The sequence below is a fragment of the Aotus nancymaae genome, unplaced genomic scaffold (assembly GCF_030222135.1).
Source record: "Aotus nancymaae isolate 86718 unplaced genomic scaffold, 86718_ANA_hifiasm-v0.15.2.pri h1tg000008l, whole genome shotgun sequence".
Lineage (NCBI taxonomy): Eukaryota > Metazoa > Chordata > Mammalia > Primates > Aotidae > Aotus > Aotus nancymaae.
The window spans coordinates 32,482,241-32,507,443 of NW_026988419.1; the positions used below are offsets into that span (position 1 = coordinate 32,482,241).

Genomic DNA, 25,203 nt, shown 5'->3' on the forward strand with positions numbered 1-25,203 from the left:
TATTCACAGTGCATATTAGCTGAAAGAACGGATAAATAATTTCTGTACTTTAATGCTACAGGAAAAAAAATGCCTCCTAAATTGTTCAAAAATTAAATAATTGTATTGATAATACTTCTATAATAATAGTAGCAAGCATCCATTGAGGACTTATGTTGTACAGTCACTGTTCTAAGTAAGACATATGTGTGCTGATTTATTAAATCTTTAAAAATAAACCATTGTCATAGCTATGTACATTATTCTCATTTTATAAGTGAGGAATCTGAAGCCAGAGATTAGTTAAGTAACTTTCCCAAGGACACATAATATTGTACTTAGAGAGCTTAGACGAGTACTGTGAATTTTCTTCCTGGTGAGTAGTTCTTTACCTTCTTCAGATCACATTCCAGCAGTTTATTATTTTGTTCATTATGTTGTAGTTAAGGCTTGCTAATAAAGGTTTCTATTACCGCCTCTGGTACAGTGGTGCTCACTTGTAGTCCTAGCTGTAATCCCAAGGCGGGAGGATTGCTTGGGCCCAGGAGTTCAAAACCAGCCTGGGCAGCGTAGTGAGATCTCATCTCTAAATAATAGTAATACTATTAATAATAAAAAGGTCGCCATTGTCATAGTAATCAAAAAGATAGTAATTTTCTATGATAGCCTCTTTGTTATGTATTCTGAAACTAAGGTAGTATGGCTGGAATATCAGCTTGAGTTCTTTTTTTCTTTTTTCTTTTTTTTGGAAGACAGAGTCTCACTCTGTCATCAGGCTGGAGTGCAGTAGCATGATCTCTGCTTACTGCAACCTCTGCCTCCTGAGTTCAAGCGATTCTCCTGCCTCATCCTCCTGAGTAGCTGGGCTACTGGCACCTGTCACCACACCTGGGTAATTTTTGTATTTTTAGTAGAGACAGGGTTTCATCATGTTTTCCAGGATGGTCTTGATCTCTTGACCACGTTATCTGCTTGCCTTGGCCTCCCAAAGTGCTGGGATTACAGGTGTGAGCCACTGCGCCCAGCCAGCTTGAGTTTTTTTAAGTATGGTGTTTACCAGGTGATGGGATAGATGTAATATAAAGTAGAAGAAATGATCTTCAGAATTTTATATTATATGATTAAACATAAAGCTTGCAAGGCCAGGCATCATAGTGTATGCTGTAATCTTAGCTATTCAGGAGACTGAGGTGGGAGGATTGGTTGAGCCCAGGAGTTCAAGACCAGCTGGGGCAAGATAGCAAGACCCCCATCTCAAGAAAAAATAAAAGATACCTTGCAGTCTATTTATAGCTGTGCTCTGTAGATATCTTTACATACTAAAAGTAATGTGCCTAGTTAGAAAATACATGTTTACAGAGAAACAAGTGTTTACAGAGAAACTCTGTAAACACATGTTTTCTAACTAGGCACAGTACTTTTAGTGTGTAGAGATCTCTACATAGGTCAATACTATTCTGTTTTTCAAATGAAGGTACTAAAATCTATTTTTAGGATTTTAGAGTTAGAAAATAACTAATCTTGTAGGAAACTGAAGCCCAAAGGGTTTAAATGAGTTGTCTGAAGACATATAACAGTATGGTTCATTGATTATATATGTTTTTTAAGTACCTGTCTCATGTCCAGAAATCATAGTATGCTTGTTAGCTTTGAATGCATAGTAGTGAGCAATACAGAAATGTACCCTCTTCTCTTTGAATTTACAGTCCAGTGGGGAGATAGACAATCTGTAAGTAATGAGGTCTGATATACAAGTTACAAAACCCAAAGTTCTAGGAAGCAAATAAACCTTGTGTTGGAATGGAGAATACTGGGGGATGGAAAAAGAGCAGCTATTTACATAGAGTGGTTCAGAAAGGCTGCTGAGACTTAGGGGATCATAAGGGGACAGCTACTTAAACAGCAGGAGCAGGACAGCATTCCAGGCTGAAACAGTCTGCACAGATGCCCTGGAGTTGAGGTGCATGTAAAGCTATAGAGAAACTGAAAGGAGACTATGGCCAGAAAATAGAAAGCTGTGGGGAGAGTGCTATGAACCGTAAGATGGGGGCCGGTTTACATAGTGCCTTTTTCAACCGTAGATTTCAAAATTATGGCATTAGATTCAAATCTGAGTTCTGCCATTTAAACTGTGTTACCTTGTATAGGTCACACAACCTATTTACACTAATTTTCTTATCTATTAGATGAGAATAACAAGCTACTTTATAGTACATAGTATCATGAAGATTACTTATATAATGCTTATAGTAAATACTTATATAATGTTTATCTTGTGATAAGAACTGTTTTAAGTATACAAAAACTATATGAAGTAGATACTGCTATTATTCCCAGTTTTGAAATGAGAGAAATGAGGGACAGAGGGGTTTGAGTATAGCTAGTAAGAGGGTAAGAGGGTTTAAATATAGCTAGGAAGTGACCTTAACCTTAGACAACCTTGCTCCAGAGTTAGTGATCAAAGTGTGATCCTTAGGATCCTTGAAGGGGGTTCACGGAGGTCAAAACGATTTTTCATATTAATATAAAGGTAGTATTTGCTGTCTTCACTGTCATTCTGTCATAAATATACGGTGAAGTTTTTCTGCAACAGATTGAATGCAGAAGCAATTACAAGGCCTGGCATGGTGGCTCATGTCTATAATCTCAGCACTTTGGGAGGCTGAGGTGGGTGGGTCACTTGAGGTCAGGAGTTTGAGACCAACCTGGCCAACATGGTGAAACCCCATCTCTACTAAAAATACAAAAATTAGCCAGATATGGTGGCGCATGCCTGTGATCCCAGCTACTCGGAGGCTGAGGCAGGAGAACTTGAAACCCAGGAGTCGGAGGAGGTTGCAGTGGGCTGAGATCATGCCACTGTACTCCAGTCTGGGCAACAAAGTGAGCTCTGTCTCAAAAAAAAAAAAAAAAAAAAAGAGAACCAATTATGAGATTTGCAAACAAAACAAAACAAAAAACCAACGCTGTTCTTACTAAATTTGTTTTTGTTTAGAAGAATATAATTTTCACTTTAAAATGTTAACATGTAATAGGCTTATTTTCAAATGAATTAATAAATGAACTTTTTTAATGAAAGAAATTCTGAGACCAAAAAAGCTGAGAACTGCTGCTGTATACCACTAAATTCTGCTGCCTGTTATTGAATCAGATAAAACATAGGAAACATCTGGCGCCATGTTTATACTTGATAGGTTCACAAGTAACTTACTTCGTCACTTTTAAGACACTTTTTTTTTCACATTTTGATATTTTTGGAAATCGAAGTGTGACTTGTCGGAAGAAACTTTTCAGTGACCAGCCAGGTAAATTGTGAAGTAGTAGTAGTCATCCATACTTGGTATATCTAGAATTTAGCTTTATGTATTTTTTTTTTTTTTTTGAGACAGAGTTTCACTCTCGTTACCCAGGCTGGAGTGCAATGGCGCGATCTCGGCTCACCGCAACCTCCGCCTCCTGGGTTCAGGCAATTCTCCTGCCTCAGCCTCCTGCGTAGCTGGGATTACAGGCACGCGCCACTATGCCCAGCTAATTTTTTGTATTTTTAGTAGAGACGGGGTTTCACCATGTTGACCAGGACGGTCTCAATCTCTTGACCTCGTGATCCACCCGCCTTGGCCTCCCAAAGTGCTGGGATTACAGGCGTGAGCCACCGCGCCCGGCTATGTATCATTTTATTCGGTTATTTCAGTTGATACTAGTAGCACCACATGGGGTTGAAATATTAATTGGATTTGTATCCCTATTTGTTGCTTAACGTGTCTATAATATATCATTGTATGATACAGCTTTGAAATGAACAATTGTCTCAGTAGAAGATTGCCTAACATATGTCATTTAATTCAAAGACAACAAAAATGCCAAATCGCTCAGTCTCTAATATCAAACCTGGGCAAGGTTGGTGTCACTAATTCATGCATCTGGGACAACATCTACTTGTCAAAAATTTCTGACGATATTTGAAGAAGGCATTTAAGTTCTATTTAGTATTTAGTTTTCCAAGTTAAATTATCAAGTTTAACCAAGTAGAAAACAGAAATCTAAGATTTTGTTATGGCCAGAAATAACACTGTGAGTGCTAAAGGTGCTCAAAATCAACAGATGATTGAATGTCTGCTTTATGCCTGGCACTTGGGATATAATGCCTGTCCCTGTAAAATACAGATTCTAGTAGAAAAGACAGACAATAAGTAAAAAATAGATGATAATTACAGATTGTGCTAAATGCTGTGAAGAAAATGGGCAGAGTGATGAGGTTGAGGGAAGGAGGAAGGTTGGGGTAACTGATTTAAAGTATATAAAGAAAGCTTCTTTGAGGAGGTGACGTATGAACTGAGTCTAATCCAGCCATATACAGAGCTGGGAGAGAATGCCAGGTGGCAGGTACAAAGACCAAAGGTGGCCAGAAACATAAAGGGTAATTTTTAAAAAGTGGCATGTGATTATATGAAGGACTGTATGCTCTTGTCTTTTAGTTAAGCTTTTTTTTTCTTTTTCACAAAAGATTATTTCATATTTTCTCCTTAAAGTACTTCATAAATACTGTCTTAAAACTAGTAGTTTTATAGAGTTGGGAAACTATGATGTGTTATGATTATAATTATTATTAATAGCACTATATTTCTCTAAAGATATTTCATTTTTAGTCATTTTTTAAATGGTCTGGGTGGAAACTATAGAGATTTAATGTGCCAAATTTTGGTTATAGGAGAGCTCAGATAGGAATTTAAAATAGTAATTTAGCATGGAGATGATACTTTTTTTTTTTTTTTTGAGACGGAGTCTCGCTCTGTTTCCCAGACTGGAGTGCAGTGGCATGATCTCGGCTCACCACAACCTCCACCCTCCGGGTTCAAATGATTTTCCTGCCTCAGCCTCCTGAGTAGCTGGGACTACAAGCATGCACCACCATGCCTGGCTAATTTTTGTATTTTTAGTAGAGACAGGGTTTCACTATGTTGGCCAGGCTGTTCTCAAACTCCTGACCTCAGGTGATCCATCTGCCTTGGCCTCCCAAAGTGCTGGGATTACAAGCGTGAGCTACTGTGCCCGTCCCACTCAGCTAATTTTTAAAAATTTCTTTGTAGAGATGGGAGTCTCGTGCTGTTTCCCAGGCTGGTCTCAAATTCCTGGCCTCAAGCGATCCTCTCACCTCAGCCTCCCAAGGTGCTAGGACTACAGATGTGAGCCACCTTTAAATTTCCTATACCATTGGATCATGCCTGCCGCTCCATCCTCAACTCTTGCCCTTTGTGCTCTGTACTCCAAACCACTTGGATCTTCTTTTAGATTCTATAACTTCCTGTGCTTTTTCTTGCCACAGGACCTATTATATAAGTGGTTCCCTCTTCCTAGAAGGTTCTCTTTCTGTTCCCCTTAACTCTATGGATCCTTGATATATACAACTTAAGCAGTACCTCAAAGAAGCCTCTTTTGATTCCTTAGTCAATATTTGGCTCATTTGTTTTGTGCTTTTGCCTATCTTTCTTTCTTACCCTTCATCTCTTTGCAAAAATATGTTTGGTGTCCTCCACTAGGTAAGTGGTTCATTAAAGTGGGTTTACATCTGGATTTGTTTACTATTATATTTCCAGATCCTAGCATAATGGCTGCCATGTAGTTGATGCTTAAAAAATATTTATGGAATGAATCAATTTCTTACTGAATCCTTCTTTAGCTTTTTGGCAGCTGCCTACTTGGGCACTGAGAAACTTCCAGGGGTGACTACCTTAGTATTTAAATGGAATTACAGTTTACATCCACTGTACAGCTTGCTTTTTCTACTTGGGCATTCTTCCATTTTATTTATTTATTTATTTACTTATTTACTTATTTATTTATTTATTTATTTATAGACAGTCTCACTCTGTCGCCTAGGGTAATGTGCGGTGGTATGAACACAGCTCACTGCAGCCTTGACCTCCTAGGTGCAAGGGATCCCCCTGCCTTAGCCTCCTGAATAGCTGAGACTATAGGTGTGCACCACTACACCCAGCTAATTTTTAAATTTTTTTTATAGAGATGGGATCTCACCATGTTGCCCAGGGTGGTCTGGAACCCCTGGGCACAGTCCTTCCCCCTCATCCTTCCAGAGTTCTGGGATTACAGCCATGAGCCACTGTGCCTAGCTGTTTTTCCATTTGGGAAAATATATGGATCTGTTTTCTTCAGAGGCCTTATTTTATATAGTCCATATATGTTTATAATCATTTTGCTGAATATGTAACCCTTGCTTTCTAGTTTATCTAGCTTTGTCATTTATAATCTCTCTTGGTTCGTTTTATGATGTGTAGCTTATTCTGGTTATGTATTTGAGTGTAGACTGTGTTTGTCTGGATAACGTGCAACTTGATTTTACTCAGGATACTTGTCTTTGCCACTTTGAAGTATAATTTGCTTGGGAAAATATGAAAACATTAGGATAATAGATTTCAAATGTATCATTAAACATAAAACTTACTTTGATTTTATTTTGTTTTATTTCTGAGCCAGAGTCTGGCTCTGTTGCCCAGACTGGAATGCAGTGGCACAGTCATAGTTCACTGCAGCCTCTATCTCCTGTGCTCAAGCTATCCTCCTACCTTATCCTACCAAGTAGCTAGAACTGCATGTGCACTCCACCACACCTGGCTAATTTTCTTGATTTTTAGTAGAGACAAGGTCTCACTATATTGCCAGGTTTGTCTTGAACTCCTGAGCTCAAGTGATTCTCCTACCTCAGCTTCCCAAAGTGTTGAGATTTGTAAGTTCATGGTGGTGAGCCACCATGCTGAGCTAGAACTTACTTCTGAAAAGTTTTCTTTTAATTTTGCTCCAAACTAAAACAAGCCTCCTTATCTAAAATGTATACTAGATTAATTTCTCTTGGTGAAAGGCACATAACATTTATTTCTAGTTGTTTCTGTAAGTACTGCTATCCTCAGCTTCAATGCTTTTTTCTTTTAGAGATAAAAGAGGAGTAGAAGGTAAAAGAAAATGCTGGGATCTGACCGTTGTGTTGTGGAAGAATGGTTATCAGAATTCAAGGTAAATTGGATTGGAGATCAGAATGGATTATATTATTCTATATGTCAGTAATTCAAATAGTGAATATATGCTCTATGTAGAAATATATACAAATATGACAGGAGTAGAAATGACAAAATACAAAATAACATGTTTCTCTAATTGCAGTTCTTCAAAGTGATGCTAACATGAATAAAGGCTAGAAGGTGGTATATAAAAATGAAAATAGTTGTTAGAATTGCTGAGACGACATTTTAAAAATGTATTCAGTAAAAGAGAAGATCCACCAAGCTTTAATAAGACACAAAAATAGGATTTGGGCCTATGTTTTTCCATACTGTAATTAAAAATCAAATAGTTTAGAGGGAAAACTATGTAATTCATGAATTATATGGAAATAAATGTTTTGGCAAAACATAAATGCAAGAATTGAAACATCCTACATTTTTTTAGATTAGATTAAGATGGCTCATTTCAGGAAATCTTGGTATAATGTGTGACTTCTAATCAGTATTTATAGCTGAGTAGAAGAATTGTATACTATAACATCCTAACTTAATTTATTTGAACTCTGATGGTTCTTTCTTTTTTATTGAGATGGAGTCTTGCTCTGTCACCCAGGCTGGAGTGCAGTGGCATGATCTTGGCTCACTGCAATCTCCATCTCCCAGATTCAAGCGATTCTTCTACCTCAGCCTCCTGAGTAGCTGAGTTACAGGCGCGTGCCACCATACCCAGCTAATTTTTGTATTTTTAGTAGAGACAGGGTTTCACTATGTTGGCCAGGCTGGTCTTGAACTCCTGACCACATGTGATAACGCTCGCCTTGACCTCCCAACGTGCTGGGATTCCAGGCGTGAACCACTGCGCCCAGCCTATTTCTTTATATTAATTGTTTTTACTTTTCTTACTTGAGTTTATTATAAATCTATTCAAGAACTACTTGTGTAAAATAAAGTTCCTGACTTCTGAAGTGTTAAGTTCACTTTTGTTTTCCTTTTGTGGTTTCTTTTAGGCATTACCTGACACTCAGATCACCAGTTATGCAGCAACTTTACACCGGAAAAAAACTCTTGTACCAGCTCTCTATAAAGTTATTCAAGATTCGAATAATGAGGTAGGAGAGCTCAAGAAAAATAATTTCTACATAATGACGTGAAATATGTATACCAAAACACATAAATTTTAAGTTTTATAGTTTTCTCTCCTTGTGGATCTGGAAAATTTTCTTTCTGCCATTTTTCATTCTGATAGTTGCTTTGGCTTTCCCCATTCTCTGCCTTTCCATATTTTGAAATGTTTTGGTCAAATTTTTTCCTGTTGAGTGTGCAGTATGTTTTGATTCTTGATTTGAGTGACCATCATTTCAGTGGATTATTTATTTAATTTGAAACTTTTCTGTTTCCTGTTCTGGAATGTTTCCTGCTCTGGAAGCCATATATTTAACTGTATACTGATTTAGCTTTATTTATCTTAAGTATTCTTACAGTTATTTTACTGATAATATATAACTAGGTATAAAAACTCTAATCAGTGAAATCAAACTGATAACACAAAATGATGCTGCTAGTAAATTTAGCCTGAAAAGGACCAGAGGAAGCACTTTTTAGTCTAAATAGTCAAGATCAATAAACTTAGAATAAGAGTTTTGTATTGTTTAACTTGTGATAAAAGGAAAAAGTGTAGTTATTGAATCTGTATGTTAACTTACGCAAAATACACACATTATCTTTCCATTAACACAGTAGTATAACATACAGTTTTATCACCACTGGATTCATGTATGCTTAAAATGAAAATGAAAGGAGCACACAGGAAAGTAGCTTCTTATCTTCCCAGATACAGCCTCCAAGAGTGCCTCTGCTGTGTACTGGAGTGAGTTTGAAGAAGTTCAGGTAATCCTCTCCTAACCAGCAGCTTAACTTAAAGTGCATCTTCATTTTTGTCCTATCACTAAAAGCTTGCTTATTGACCTCCTTCTTTCCTGTCTCCTAAATTGTTGGCTCTCAGTTAGAGTTGCATCTGTTGCTATTTGTAGCAGCAATTGCAGGATTCATTTGCTGCTTTTTCTCTTGCAGTGTATTTCTGAATGTTTTATAACTCTGGGTATGCGTAATGTACATATATGCATATCCATATCAGTCAAGAGTTTTCAGAATTTTTTGTTTGAATAATGAATGTGTGTATTCCCTACCCCTTGTTTTGCGCTGTCTTAACATTTAAGCTTTGCTTATTACAATTTATTTGTTTTAATGCTTTCTCTTTAGATTGTAAGCTCTTCATGGGCGGTGGTCAGATAGTCTTTGTTTGTTACTTCCCTAGAATCTAGTATTTTGTCAAATACATAATGAATATAGAATAATATTGATTGGAAGGACAGTGAAGTACAAAATGAGATTCTAAAATGATGTTTTCATTAGAGCTCACAAGTGTACAAGAAGTACCCTTTTCCTATTTTTTTTAATACTTTGGAAGCTATTATATTTAAAAAGCTATTTTCATTACCTTCTGTTGTCATATTTCATAATAAAGTATGGGACTTTGGGGATCTCATGGCTAGAAATGGAAAAATTACAACTTGAGAGATGTGAGCTCAAGATCCAGCATTCATTATAATCAACCAGTTGCTAGAGCAGGTCTGAGTTTCTCTCCTGTCTCCTGTCAGTTTAGAAGGTTCTAACCATATGTTCAGACTTCAGAAAAACAGAATGATAAATTCTATAGAATCTCAAAACAATTCTGGACTTCATCATAGAAGGAGATCCCTTTTAATCCTGATTTTGTTATATTCTGAAAGAAACATACTATTTAGGTAACAAGAAATTATTTTGGAAAATTGTCATATGCCATATTTAATACAAATTAGAACTTACAATAGTCTTACATTTTTGCTTTAAAGACCATAGAAGTTCTTCAGAATGTATATTTCCTAGAAGTTTAGTATTATATGTCATGGTCAACCTGTGTTACAGCTTCAGTTTTAATCTCTAGACCAACATACTGCTTTATTTTTCTCCAGTTCCCACTTTCAGATCTCTTAGTCACTCTAGCAGTTCTATTTCACAGAAACCTCTAATCCATTAACCCTGTAACTTTTTCATGATTTGAATGCTTTTCCTCCTCTCCTCAGTGTCTCACTTCTCATTTTTTCTAACCAAATTTTCATGGCCCATCATTACAGTTATTTTCTTGCACACATTGTTAGCTCCTTTGCCTCTCATTCCCTTAATTCATATTCATAATATCAACATGGGATGACACCCAGCCATCCATTTATGTCATACCTGTACCTGGGCAGTTGAACATGCCTAGAGAAAACACAATTTCATTGATTTTTCTCCACTTTAAATTTAGGACTACAAATTTCAAATTGGCACATAAAATGTAGCTTTGCAGTCTTTACTTTATGGGTAGACTGTTTGACTGTTCATTTTACACCTTCTCCTTCTTCTTCATTTTCAGCTTGTTTTCTGTGTCATTTAAAAAAAGAAGAAGATATTTGGAAACTTTCATATGTTCCCATTCAAACCTACCACTCTACAGCACTCTCTTGCCTTTTCTGCTGTTTAGTGGGTGAAGTGTCTCAGGTTGTATCAAAAGCCATCTCTTCTTCTTAGGCCTGGATCCCATCTTCTCTAGCTACCTTAAGGACTCTGGTACTGCAATTATTCCTTCTCTCTTCCATCACTGATCTTTTTTTCTTTCCCTGATGAGTGGAACATGGTAAACAGCCGTATTCTATTTTTTAAAAACATTGAGCTTGCCTCCTATTGTATTATCTACTCCATTTCTCTGTCCCTATTCACAGATGAACTTCATAAAGAATTGCTTATTCATAGCCTCTGTCTACTTGTCTCCATTTCTTCACCTCACATTCTTTAACCCACTCAAGTTAGGCTTCATCTTCATTATTCCACTCAAAATACTCTCAGTGTGTTCATCAAATAGCATGTCTCTTAGTAATTATCATGTCAAAACAGTGTTTGCTAAATTTGGGAAAGGTGTCAGTTATTATTTTTTCTAATCCAAGGATAATGATTTTTAATACTTTTTGATGTGGGTGGTGGTGCCATTTAAGGGAGGTCAGAAGCATTTATTATATTAAGAATTTGAGAACATGGTGCTATGATACATATGCTTCGACTTAAAGTTATTTTTTTTTTTCCCTGAGACAGGGTCTCACTCTGTATCCCATGCTGGGGTACAGTGGCACCATTATAGCTCACTGTAACCTCAAACTCCTGGACTCATGTGATCCTCCAACCTCAGCTTCTCAATTAGCTACAAGCACATGCTACCACACCCTGCTAATTTAATTTTTCTTTTGTAAAGACAGGGTCTCACTGTGTTACCCAGGCTGGTCTTGAACTCCTGGGCTCAAGTGATCCTCCTGCCTTGGCCTCCCAAAGTGCTGGGATTACAGGCATGAGCTACTGAGCCTGGCCACAATTAAAGATTTTAACACATAGCATTAGCTTTTTTTTTTTAAGACAGGGTCTCACTTTGTCACCCAGACTGGAGTGCAGTGACTTGAACACAGCTCACTATAGCCCAACCTCCTGGGCTCAAGCAATTCTTCTGCCACAGCCCCCCAAAAATAGCTGGCACTACCCGGGCGTGTGCCACCACACCTGGCTAATTTTTATAGTTTTTGTAGAGATGAGGTTTTGCCACATTGTACAGGCTAGTCTCAAACTCCAGGGCTCCAGTGATCAGCCTACTTCAGCCTCCGAAAGTGTTGGGATTACAGGCATGAGCTACCCTGCCCGACTGGCAAGTTTTTAACAGTCTTACTGATTAAAAGTTACTGAATTGCCAACATCTGGCCCCCCAACTCACTTTAAAAAAACAGAGTAATAATGTTCTTCACTGTGCTTAATTAAAATACAGTGTCCCACATGCCAATGTACCTGTTGCTACTGAGAAAGAGGAGTTTAAGGTCTTCATAAAAGAAATTCATCATGCTGGGTGTGGTGGCTCACACCTGTAATCCCAGCACTTTGGGAGGCCAAGGTGGGCAGATCACAAGGTCAGGAGATCAAGACCATCCTGGCCAACATGGTGAAACCCTGTGTCTACTAAAAATACAGACATTAGCTGGGCTTGGTGGTGCACACCTATAGTTCCAGCTACTCTAGAGGCTGAGGCAGAAGAATTGCTTGAACCCAGGAGGCAGAGGCTTCATTGAGTGAACCAAGATTGTGCCATTGCATTCTAGCCTGGGTGACAGAGCGAGACTCTATCTCAAAAAAATAAAAAATAAATTCATCATAATTGTACCATGTTCCATAAAGTTTAGGGGAGGCAATCTTCGGAGAGTTTTTAACTAAAGAGACTGAGTTTGAAATATGAGTATAAATTTTTAGTAAACAAAATTTGTGAGAGCAACAAATTTTTTGTTTTTTTGTGTTTGTTTTGAGAAGGAGTCTTCCTCTTGTCACCCAGACTGGAGTGCAATGGCACCATCTCAGCTCACTGCAACCTCCACCTTCCAGATTCAAGCAATTCTCCTGCTTCAGCTTCCCGAGTAGCTGGGATTATAGGTGCCTATCACCATGCCCGGCTAATTTTTTTATTTTTAGTAGAGGCGGTGTTTTAGCATGTTGGCCAGGCTGGTCTCAAACTCTTGACTTCGTGATCCACTCACCTTGACCTCCCAAAGTGCTGGGATTCCAGGCGTGAGCCACCGTGCCTGGGCGAGAGCAACAGTTTTTTACTTCTCCCAAAGAACTGAATATTGCTCTCAGTATTTAAGAAAGATGCCAGCAACTGAAAGTTTCCAAAAGTTTATTATTTGTTCATTATTGGCACTACATGGAATACACTGTTTTATAATTAAACAATCCATACCTCCATTCTAATATAAGAAATGTGGTAGAGTGGAAACATCAACTTGATGTCAGAATACCTGAATTTAGTGTCTTATTTCACCACTAACTTCAACGACCTTTGACAAACTGTCTGACTAGTCTACACTTTCAGTGTAAGGGGAGAGTTGGAATTTTTTTTTTTCTTTTGTGTCAGTCTTGCTCTGTTACCCAGGCTGGAGTGCAGTGATGCTATCATGGTTCAGTGCAGCCTCAAACTCCTGGGCTCAAGCCGTCTACCCTCTTCAACCTCGTGAACGGCTGGAGCTACAGATGTGCACCTCCACACCAAGCCTCTGAAATATTTTTCAAGATTTTAAAAACTGTTCTGATAGTGATTTCATATAAAGGGCTTAGTATTTACTAGACTAGGATCTGTACATTTGTAAATGTTTTAAGCTTTAGAGTTTTTCTAGAGCTAAGCCTAACTCTTCTAAATATATTAACTGACATGGATTTGTTACATTTTTATTTTTATTTTTTGTTAAATTTTTGTAATCATGAGAATGACTTTTTATCATAGAGTGTTAGATTATTACAGATGTATGTAACTATATTCAAGCAAATTTCCAAATGTATATATATTATTTTAATAATTCAGGATAGAGGAAAGCATATGAAATTACTGAACTGTTCTTTTTTTTAAAGCGTTAGTGTTAAACTTTAACAATTATTTTATAGTCTCTTGTCAGCATTTTATATGAATTTTATAGTCATAGCCAGTTTTGTGCAGCCTATGGTTACTCCAGCGAACTTATTCTAAATTGGCAGTACATATTTAGGGAAAAGTGGGGATGTTTATTTTAACTGCTCATTTTCTTCAGTTTTTTAGATCATGAAGTTTTTCATAAGTCATATTGTGTGATATTGTATGAAAAATTAGCCAGTTGAACACTGAAAAAGTTATTTCTGTATACTTTTCTCCTTTTTAAAATCTTTCACATAAATACAGTAAGTAAAATTTAAGTCAGTTTTAAAACAGTATGCTTTACTAGTATGTATTTTAAATATTAGCTAGAATTTTGGATGCATAAATATGTATTACAAAAATCCCTTCCCCTACTGAGTGGTATATAATTTGTTTTAATGGAACGTGGACACTTTAATGAATTTTGTTTTACAATGAAGACACTGAACACTTAGTGAAAATTACATCAGTACAATAAACTGATTCCACAGAACACATAAATGCATACATTTTCCTCCCAAGAAACATGTTTTTCACAGAAATGATTAACAGATGTTAAGTAACAAATGACTTACACAGAATCCTTCATATTCCAAAATATGTACAAAATTCTTGACTCTACAGAAATTGATTAGCAGTGGTTGAAAAAAAGAGTTGCCTTGCCCAACAACATGGCTCTTACAAAATTCTGTATCAATACAAACTTTTCAGTAAGAGTGGTATATAATTTGTTTAAATCATAGTCTCAGTTGAGATTTTAAGTTTATTGCCAACAATATTATTCAAAATTATTTTATTCAATGGAAAGTTTTTTAAAATGGAGGATAGTAAGAGTTGATTAGAGAGGGAAATTCTTCTCAAATGTCAATGTAGTACATTGGCTAAAGGACTAATAATCTAGTAAATTTAATAGTACAGTATACTGAATGGTACATTAATATATGGGCACAAAAGAATTTTTATAGTTAGTGGATTGATCAGTTTAATATGTAGTCTCTTTACAAAAAGGTTTTGGTTAAATTAACTCAAAATGTGGAGAAATTAATATTAAGACTCTTTTAAAAATATTATACAGATACATGTACCTTTTAAAAAAAACATTTACAACCAAAAGAATTGAAATGACCAATGCACTTTATTTTCCTTTTAGCTCCTGGAGCCTGTCTGCCACCAGCTGTTTGAGCTCTATCGTAGCTCAGAGGTTCGACTTAAGAGGTTCACACTGCAGTTCTTGCCAGAATTGATGTGGGTTTATTTACGGCTTACAGTTAGCCGAGACAGACAGAGTAATGGTTGCATTGAAGCACTTCTATTAGGAATTTACAATTTGGTAAGTTGACAATGACAATTTGAGAAATTTTAAGTACTTTTTAAGGTCCTCTGAAATAATACTTAAGGAATGTTTAGAGAAAAATTAATTGGCTGGGCACTGTGGCTCACGCCTGCAATCCCAACATTTTGGGAGGCCAAGGCAGGCAGATCACCTGAGGTCAGGAATTCGAGACCAGCCTGGCCAACATGGTGAAACCCTGTCTCTACTAAAAAGACAAAAATTAGGCATGGTATTGTGTGCTTGTAATCCCAGCTACCCAGGAGGCTGAGGCAGGAGAATCACTGGAACCTAGGAGGTGGAGGCTACAGTGAGCCGAGATTGCACCACTGCATACCAGCCTGGGCAACAGAGTGAGACTTCGTCTCATAGATAGATAGATAGATAGATAGATAGAGGCTGGACATAGTAAATCATGTCTATAATTCTAGCACTTTGGGATACCAAACTGGGAGGATCACTTGAGCCCAGGAGTTTGAGACTAACCTGGGCAGCTTGGCCAAACCTCGTCTCTATAAAAAATTAGCTGGGCATAGTGGCACATGCCTTAGTGAATATCTCTTGGAGCCCAGGAAGTCAAGGATGCAGTGAGCCGTGATTGTACCACTGTGTTCCACCCTGGGCAACAGAGCAAGACCCTGTCTCAAAAAAAAGATAAAACAATTCAAATGTCTATAAGCATAATTTGTTTGAAGTAATTAGGTTGAGTACAGAGGTAGGTATTGATAATGCATTTTTTTGATAATGTATTTTATAAAGTATATAAAACTACTATAATTTGATAGCATTATTAATATTTATTTATTCAAATTTTTTTATTTGACCAATATTTATGAATGTTTTTGAACGTATGGCATTGAGTTGGACACTGAAAATATGGAGAATCACATGTGCGGCACCTACTTTTAGGAAACTCTTGCTGTGCTCGAAAAGACATGTTTTCAGAAATAATAATGCAGTTTGTGTAATAAGGATTTTAGAGAGAAACTCAGATGTTAGCTGAAGTTATCATGGCAAGCTTTATTGAGGTAATGGCATCTAAGCTGAGCTTTATGAAGAGGTATAGTTTTGGTCTGTTGGGGTGAGGAGCAGGTGAGGTTTCAGGAAGCAGCTATCAAATGAACATAAGCAGAGAGGCAGGAGAGTCAAGTCATGTCCTGGAAATAGAAAGTAATTCTGTTTGAAGCACAGAGTATATATGCAAGCTGGAAAAGACAATTTTGTATCAGTTTTAGAGAGTCTTTTTAAAGTGAAGAGTTTAGGTTTAGGTTCTCTTTAAAGCAATTAGAGGATTTTGAACAGAAGAATTGTATTATATATTAGGAAAATTAATCTGGTGGTATACAGAGAGACTTTGGAATTATAAATTGAATGTAATCATCACTCCTTGTATTTTAAAGGCTATATACATAATGGAGAAGAATGAGGCAAATGGACATGGGATTTCTGTTTCTCTGAGGGGAGGACATCAGTTACAGGAAAAAAAGTCCATATAGTATTATAGCATGTTATGATTTTTAAAATCTTAGAACACAGTGGAAACTTGGGGAAGAAACGAAACCATGAGCACTTCTGAGATACTAGGAGTTTTACATGGAACTTGAAGATTGAGACTTGATTACTTCTACAAGATGGGGAGGGTATGCTAGAAAGGTTACAAAGACTATATGAAGCAAGGTGAAAAGGTGAGAGTTTAGGAACATGGGAACATGTACGTAGCACTTTTCTGAAGACTTGGGCAGCAAGCACCTTTTCTTGTGTAATGCAAGGAAATAAAATAGCACAGCATCATATTTCCACTCTCATGTGCCTCTGTACAAAGTTGGGCAGTTACCTGAACTCATCAATGAAGAATCGTGAATTTTATGAATGTATTTTGGAGTGATTGAGTGGGGTAGCGATTTAGAAACCAAAGTGTTGTCATAAAAGTTGTAAATTTGTTAATAGTTATTTGATAATCTATTATGTATTTGATAGTACATTGTTTATGAAACTCTTTTCTTCTAAGGAATTAAGTACCGTAAACATTATTATTCTATTTTTTTCTCATGATGTCCAGTTAAGCACCATTGGTTTTGAAATTTCTGCCCCTTGAAGTCTTATATTTTGTTTATTTAGTATACATTGTAAACAAATACTCCACATAATAAAGTTTAGTTTTATAACTGAAAAGTAGTAAATATGAGAAAATTGAATCTCATGGTAAATATTCTTTACTTATGGTAAATATTCTTCTGTACCAGTGCTCACTCCTCTAAGTATTAGTTACTTTAAAAAATCATTAACAAACATTTCCATCACTAGAAGTCTGAAGGAAGGAGCATGGGCTTTAGAATGACTTATATTCAGTTCAGAACCATGCCCTGCCACTTACTGGCTGTTTTAACTTTGGGCAAGTTACTTAATACCTTAACTTTAGTTGCCTCATAGGTGAAAAAGAAAACATTGTTAGTAGGACTAAAAACAATTTGAAGAATTCATCTTGTTGCCTAGGGTGTTTATAAATGTTCATCATTACTACCACCATCAAAATTAAAAGTAGATTTGAAAAAAAGTGAAAACGGGTGTAGGATGAAATTCTCTGCTCTCCTAACTTCCCTGAATTTTTTTTTCAAGTAGGAATTTTGTTTTATATATCACTATGTTTCCTATAGTGCTTACCAGCAGATACTTAGTAAATGTTTGTTGATTTAATAATGAAGTTTGGTGTTTTAGATTATGCTTAGCATTAAGCTAACATTTTTATTAATGTGTTTCATGTAATAAAATTCAATAATGGGACACATGAAGCAAACATTTTGCAAAGTGTCATGTTTGACAAGTTATTGGCATAACTTGTTGGTGCTGTGGTTCTATTATCTTTTGAGAATGCAAAATTAGTATACTATGGAAAAATGCTCAGTTATATGTCGGAAATGTAACGCTAGGCTTTGGACGCCTTTTAATTCCCCTGATATCTGTGTTCGTTATTTTCTGTCTTTCTCAGTTTTTCTTAGCCACACTGGGAGTCGTCCATATATTATCATTTTTTTTTTTTTTTGAGACTGAGTCTCCCTCTGTCACCTAGGCTGGAGTGCAGTGGCGTGATCTTGGCTCACTGCAACCTTCGCCTCCTGGGTTCAAGTGATTCTCCTGCCTCAGCCTCCTGAGTAGCTGAGATTACAGGCGCATGCCACCACACCTGGCTAATTTTTGTATAAGTAGAGATGGGGTTTCACCATGTTGGTCAGGCTGGTCTCGAACTCCTGACCTCATGATCTGCCCGCCTCAGCCTCCCAAAGTGCTGGGATTACAGGCATGAGCCACCGTGACTGGCTATCGTTCATATGTGCTTTTCTGTTTTTCCCTCTTTCCCTCCCCAGCACTTCTTTGCTTCAAATAGCCCCAAGGGAGTTTTATATTTCTCTTAAACAAAATTTAGCATATCCTTTTTACAAGTAACTGCAAAGATAAATCAAAAGTATTTGGCTTAATTTGAAATTTAAGAATAAAATTAAAACATTTTTGCCTAACTTAAATCAGGCCCATTCGTCTTAGTATAGGCTTTCTCTGAAACACAGTATAGCCCAAATGTGGTGGGACCTGGTTTGATTACAAAGAAGTTATGCGACACTCAAGGGACTTTTCAAACCTATTTTCCTACCATAATTAGAGATATGGTAGGTACCATTGGTACTCTTCTGTGACATAATAAACTCAGAAATGAGCCCTATAGGGAAGTTCTTTGGGTTTTGTGTTTGGTGATGATGATTATTGCTGCTGTTATTGTTGTTCTTCCTTTTTTGGTGGGGGTGGGGGATTGGAGTCTCCCTCTTTCGCCCAGGCTGGAGTGCAGTGGCACAGTCCCGGCTCTCTGCAATGTCCGCCTCCCGGGTTCAAGTGATTCTCCTGCCTCATCCTCCTAAGTAGCTGGGATTACAGGCATGTGCCACCACGTCTAGCTAATTTTTGTATTTTTAGCCGAGACTGGGTTTTGCCATGTTGGCCAGGCTAGTCTCGAACTCCTGACCTCAAGTGATACTGCGTGCCTCAGCCTCCCAAAGTGCTGGGATTCAGGAATGAGCCACTGTGCCCAGCCTGATGTTTCTTCTTTTTAGGCCGTGCAGCTACTCAGTCTCTGACTACCTACCATGTGGGTCCGGTAAGGGTAGTCTTCTGTCATTGAATTTTATGCCAGTGATGTATGCTAGTATGAGTTGTAAGAGAAATAGACAAAAATAAGACAGTGGGGAAAAGGATTGCTGCAGTTTTCACTCCTCTGATTGCCATCATCTGTAGGCACATATTTATTTATAACAGGAATATTGGAGGTGCCAGAGACTGGAGAAATGAAGGATACCATTGTCCATTGTCCTTTTTATGAAAATAAAGTGCTTTTTAAAAAAATCACAAGAACTTTCTTATAGTTTAGTAAAAATTACTAAATATGAATTTATTTTTAATAACAGACTAATAATCTTTTTTGTTTGTTTGTTTTTGAGACAGGCTGTCACTCTGTTACCCAGGCTGGGGTGCAGTGGGGCGATCTCAGCTCACTGCAACCTCCACCTCCCAGGCTCAAGGGATCCTCCCACCTCAGCCTCCTGAGTAGCTGGGACTACAGGTCTGCGCTACCATGCCCAGCTAATTTTTGTATTTTTTGTAGAGACAGGGTTTTGCCATGTTGCCTAGGTTGGTCTCAAACTCCTAAGCTCAAGCGATCTGCCTGCCTTGGCCTCCCAAAGTGTTTGAATTACAGGCATGAGCCACTACACCTGGCCCAATAATTATTAATTGTGGCTAATTTCAGGTCATTAGTTTATTGCTGAATGATTGTAAGAGTTTCTTTTATTCAAGATTCATTCTTAAATGTTCTTGCCATTTTTTTAAAAAAGGATAACTGTGAGGTGTTGTATTTGTTAATTAACTTGATTTGTGATAATCATTTCACAGTGTATACATATATCAAAACATCATGTTGTATGTCATAAATATGTAATTTTCATTTGTCAATTATACCTCAGTAAATCTGGAAAAAAATCATTCTGTATTAAATCAATGTGTTTTTCTTATTTTCGTTAAGTGTGGATCTCTTGAATAAGACCTTTTAATTTTAATCTGTTTAGCATAGCCATGTTTGTGCTAAAAGATCTAATCACTTCTAATCCTATCGTGTATGTAAATTTAACATGAAAATTGATTTGTTTGCCTGCTTCATGTCTTTGCTATCATGTTGTATTTGGTTTAGTATAATATTGTACTCAATATCTATCTCTGTGGATTATAACTCTACTACCAAAGAGTACGAATTTGCTAATAAGTTAGAAAAGATAAACTAGGGCGGTAATATTTTTATCTATTACTATTTCTGAAAAGTCTTCCTACTGCCAATTATATATTCTGTAAATTAAGAAAGTAATTATTTCTTGTAGATTTGTGATTATTTCATTATCTTTGTATATTTTTTTTGACTATAGGAAATTGCTGATAAAGATGGGAACAATAAAGTTCTGTCTTTCACTATCCCTTCCTTATCCAAGCCTTCAATATACCATGAAGTAAGTAACATCGGAAAGGTGAAATTATTTTAAATTATATTGAGTAACAAATTAAAAAGTCAATTTCTTATTAGAGATAAATATTCCTAAAATATCTTTACTGATTTGCTTCTTAAAAGTGGATGTTTATTATTAGTGATGTAAGACTGAGCTGTGACGAGAGAGGCAGAAAATAATGAAAAATTTTCTCTAGTTTTTTGTTTTTTTATTCTTCTACCAGTATCAGTTTTTACTCTCATTAGTCTTCTTATGAATTTTAAAGAACATTCTTTATTTTTTATATTTTTATTTTTAATTTTTAAAATCTGATAAGCCTAAAAATATTCTTGAATTTTTGAAGTCTTCCATACTACTTAGAAATCACCTATGTTAGATTGATTTATTTGTTATTCTTTATTATTCTAGGAAAATAACTACTTAAAAGAATGTTAACACTCTAATTGTTGAATTTCAGTTTAGAGGAATCTAATTGCTGCATTCTAGGTATTCATTACTTTATACTTTTTTGCTTATATCTATTTGGCTGAAGAATTTGAGAACACTGATAATCATGTAGATAAATGAAGCCTATTAAGCTGAACTTTTTCTACTTTCTATCTTTAATTAAAATCCAATAAGAAATCATTATGAATCAAATTTCTGGTCTGCAGTGGTCTTTATTGCCACTACACTAAGTTGTGAGGATAACATTTAAAGAAACTTTACTAGCAGTCTAGACATTATATTCTATTTTCCTGTCAGTACACAGTATCCTATCTCATAACTCTTTGCACTATTAATTTTCTTAATTAATTCCCTGGGACTTTGCTTTGTGTTTAAAATAGAATGTCTCCCATCTAGCCAGGAATCATTTTAGCACAGAATATTTCTGAATAATAGATTTTAATTAAGTTCTATGTATCATGTTATGAAATAGAGAGTAGTAAAGTACTAATGAATTTTTTTTTTTTTAAGATGGAGTCTCGCTCTGTCTCCCAGGCTGGAGTGCAGTGGCTTGATCTCAACTCACTGCAACCTCTGCCTCCTGTGTTCAAACGATTCTTCTGCCTTAGCCTACTGAGTAGCTGGGACTATAGGCGCGGGCCATGACGCCTTGCTAATTTTTTGTATTTTTAGTAGAGATGGGGTTTCACCATGTTAGCCAGGATGGTCTCACTGTGTTAGCCAGGATGGTCTCGATCTCCTCACCTCGTGATCTGCCTGCCTCGGCCTCCCAAAGTGTTGGGATTACAGGCATCAGCCCCTGCACCCAGCCTGGTGGTTCTTTTAACTTTAGAAACATGAACTTAATTATGTTTGAGACATTTAAAGAGACATTTGGGCTGGGCGTGGTGGCTCATGCCTGTAATCCTAGCACTTTGGGAGGCCAAGGCGGGTGGATCACTTGAGGTCAGAAGTTTGAGACCAGCCTGGCCAGCATGGCAAAACCCCGTGTCTGCTAAAAATACAAAAAATTAGCTGGATGTGGTAGTAGATGCCTATAATCCCAGCTACTTGGGTGTCTGAGGCACAAGAATCACTTGAACCCAAAAGGCGGAGGTTTCAGTGAGCCCACATCATGCCACTGTACTCCAACCTGGGCGACAGAGTGAGACTCTGTCTCAAAAAAAAGAGAGATATTTGATCATTGTCTTCAACATTGTTGTATTATTTAATTATAAGCAGTTGTACTCTGTTTTTTTCTCTGTGTTTTTTGTACTGTGTGTTTTTTCAGCAACTTTTCTTACTCCCCTAAACATAAATTTGTTGCATAATCTTTTAAAAAATGTTTTTTAGTTTTATATTTTATATACAATTTCTAAAGGAAGCTATAGAATTTATATAATTGAGAAATGGAAAAGATTCTGAATCTTTTCTGTGAAGAATGAGAAGAATAAATTATCTGAAACTGAATAAATAAAAACATAAAACAAACTTTTGTGGAAAAGAAAATTAAATATTATTACATGATATAGATTTTTACTTCATGGTAGAGACATTGTCTCATACTGTACTTTATTTTTGTAGCCCTCAACAATTGGATCCATGGCTTTGACCGAAGGGGCATTGTGTCAGCATGATCTCATTAGAGTTGTTTATAGTGATCTTCATCCTCAGAGGGAAACATTCACTGCACAGAACCGGTAATGGTCAAAACTGTATATAGAAACAACTTGTATGTATGTATGCATGTACATATGAATGAATGAATGAATGACAGAGTCCCATTCTGTCACCCAGGCTGGAGTGCAGTGGCACAAATATGGCTCACTGCAGCCTTGACCTCCTGGGCTCAAATGATCTTCCCGCGTGGCTAGGACTACAGGTGTGCACCACTATGCCTGGCTAATTTTTTAAATTTTTTTGTAAAGAAAAGATCTTGCTATGTTTCCCAGGCTGTTCTTGAACTCTTTGCCTCAAGCAATTCTTCTGCCTCAGCCTCACAAAGTTCTGAGATTATAGGCATGAGCCACTGCACCTGGCCCATTTATTTATTTGTTTAGAGACAGAATCTAGTTATGTTGCCCAGGCTGGTCTTGATCTCCTGGGCTCAACGTGATCCTCCCACCTTAGATCCCTGAGTAGCTGGAATTACAGGCATGCACCACTGTACTCAGCTAACAATTGTTTATTTATGCTTAGTAGTTAACTATAATTACTTCAGTCAAGTTTAGTATAAGAAGAGTCCAAAAGGTAAATACATCGTAGTCGTGAAATACCATTGTCTAATTTTGGTATTATGTTATGGTCATCTCGTATAAAGCAGTGTAAAAAGTGAATATGCAGTCAGTCAAACCAGGATTCATATTATAGTACTGCAATTTAGCAATTTCTCTCAGACAGTTTATCTGCTCTCTACACCTTGCTTTCTTAGATATAGAATGGGATTTGTACCTGAAGTTAGAAAACTACAAAGTTTGAGGGACAGGTTCCAAAACTGTCCTCACTTCTGACACGAATTGACAGTTTTGGGAGTTCCCAAAACCAAACTCTTGTTTGATAATTTTCTAGAAGGACTCACAGAATTCACTGAAAGCCATTTATACTCACAGTTATGGCTTATTACAGGGAAAGAATACAGATTAAAGTCAGCCAAAAGAGACACATATAGTAGAATATAGAGGGTTTCAAACACAAAGCATCTGTTGTCCTTTCCTGTGAAATCAGGATACATTATCCTCCTAGCATCAGTGCATGACAGGAAACACAAAGTATTGCTAAGGGGGGAAGCTCATTTAAACTCTGCTTTTCAGAGTTTTTTATTGAGGCATCATTATGTAGGTATGATTGATTAGGTTGATTGCCCACTTGGTTGATCTCAGCCTCCATTGTGGACTGGTGCAGCATGACCCAGAGCTACCACTTTAAATCACATGGTAGTTCTTTCTTGAATGACCAGCTTCTACCCAAGAAAGTCAGATGTGGTCAGTCCAGCCCCAAGTTCTGGTGTTACCAGTCCCTGCCCTAACAAAGACTGTCTTTATCAGATATGACATTGATTAACTTCCTAGGAGCAAAGGCTATATCTCTCTTTGGGGAAGGCCAGTTTATAGATGGTCCATGAATTATTATGGTTCAATTTAAGGTTTTTCAACTTTACAGTGGTATGAAAGCAATATGCATTCAGTAGAAACTTTACTTCAAGTACCTATGCAACCCTTCTCATTTTTACTTTCAGTACAGTATTTAGTCAATTACATGAGATACTCAATTTTATGATAAATACAAAATAGGTTTTGTGCTAGATGATTTTTGCCCAACTGTAGGGCTAATGTAAGTGTTCTGAGCACATTTAAGGTAGGCTGGACTATGCTATGATGTTCAGTAGGATAGGTGTATTAAATGCATTTTTGACTTATGATATTTTCATTTTACAGTGGGTTTATTGGTATGCAATTCCATCATAGGTCAAGGAGCATCTGTGTTTACTATACAGGCTGTCCCCTGGTCTTTGGCCAAGGCTCAAAAATGATCACGTTTATCTAGGCATCTACATTTTGTATAGCATTTATATGACAGCTACTATAATTTTGAATATGCCTAACATTTAGAGGAGCAAGTGTAGGTTACAGATAGATTTAAAGATATAACTAATTAATCCTTTAACATTTGCATACATTTTCATATTTTTTGCACAAACTTGATTGCTTCACATCTCTTCTTGATCTACCTTGTGATAAACTTATGCAGAACTATTTGTCATAGAAATTAGCTAATGATTAGCTAAATCTAGTTCTTCCTCAGGGCAAATGATTTTCCATTAGTATTCGTTCTAAGGAGGCTTTAACTCAATTTCCAATGCATATTATATATATTATAACCTTACTAACAATGCCAATATTATACCATATCACAGGAGGGCAGTAAATGAAACCTGAAAAATAAGAGCCAAAGATACTGACACATTCATAGAGTACCTGTCAGTCATTAACAGTTATCCCAGTTCATTATCGTATATGGCCAAAATATCTCCCAGAGAGGTCACTCAAGTTTACAGACTTCTGTTCAACCTTATTAAGTTCTAAAAGCAGGAGTGGTCTCACAAACATGACTTTTACTCTTTCAGGCATATAGTATAATTGAGCTAATAGTATCATCTCTTGCTCCGAGCCTCTTCCAAGGTGCTAATGTATTTCCCACATTGCACAACTCATTTATTCATTTAAAAAAATCTCAGCTGCTATTTCTCTCCCTCTGTTCACTTATACTCAAACTTTTCTACCTTTGGAGAGAGGTTAGGTTTGGCCATTGTGTTGGTCCCTATTTCTGGCAGCAAAACTAGCTAGCAAGTGCCTCCCCATCAGTTTACTTCCAAGG

General features: G+C 36.8%; 1 protein-coding gene across 9 annotated transcripts in view; it reads left to right on the forward strand.

The window, feature by feature from the left end:
* Nucleotides 1-25,203, forward strand: part of HYCC2 (hyccin PI4KA lipid kinase complex subunit 2) — an 83,286-nt gene that overhangs the window by 25,668 nt on the left and 32,415 nt on the right. For 7 of the 9 annotated variants that reach the window (XM_012446137.2, XM_064373182.1, XM_012446135.2 and 4 more), the window contains 5 exons: nucleotides 6,925-7,005; nucleotides 8,000-8,101; nucleotides 14,690-14,869; nucleotides 20,326-20,406; nucleotides 22,414-22,529. In XM_012446137.2, the coding sequence (XP_012301560.1) occupies nucleotides 6,955-7,005; nucleotides 8,000-8,101; nucleotides 14,690-14,869; nucleotides 20,326-20,406; nucleotides 22,414-22,529 (530 nt within the window). In that variant the 5' untranslated portion in view covers nucleotides 6,925-6,954. Of the gene's footprint in view, nucleotides 1-5,066; nucleotides 5,163-6,924; nucleotides 7,006-7,999; nucleotides 8,102-8,823; nucleotides 8,880-14,689; nucleotides 14,870-20,325; nucleotides 20,407-22,413; nucleotides 22,530-25,203 lie in introns of those variants that run through there. The other 2 variants (XM_064373183.1, XM_064373184.1) reach the window with 2 other exon arrangements.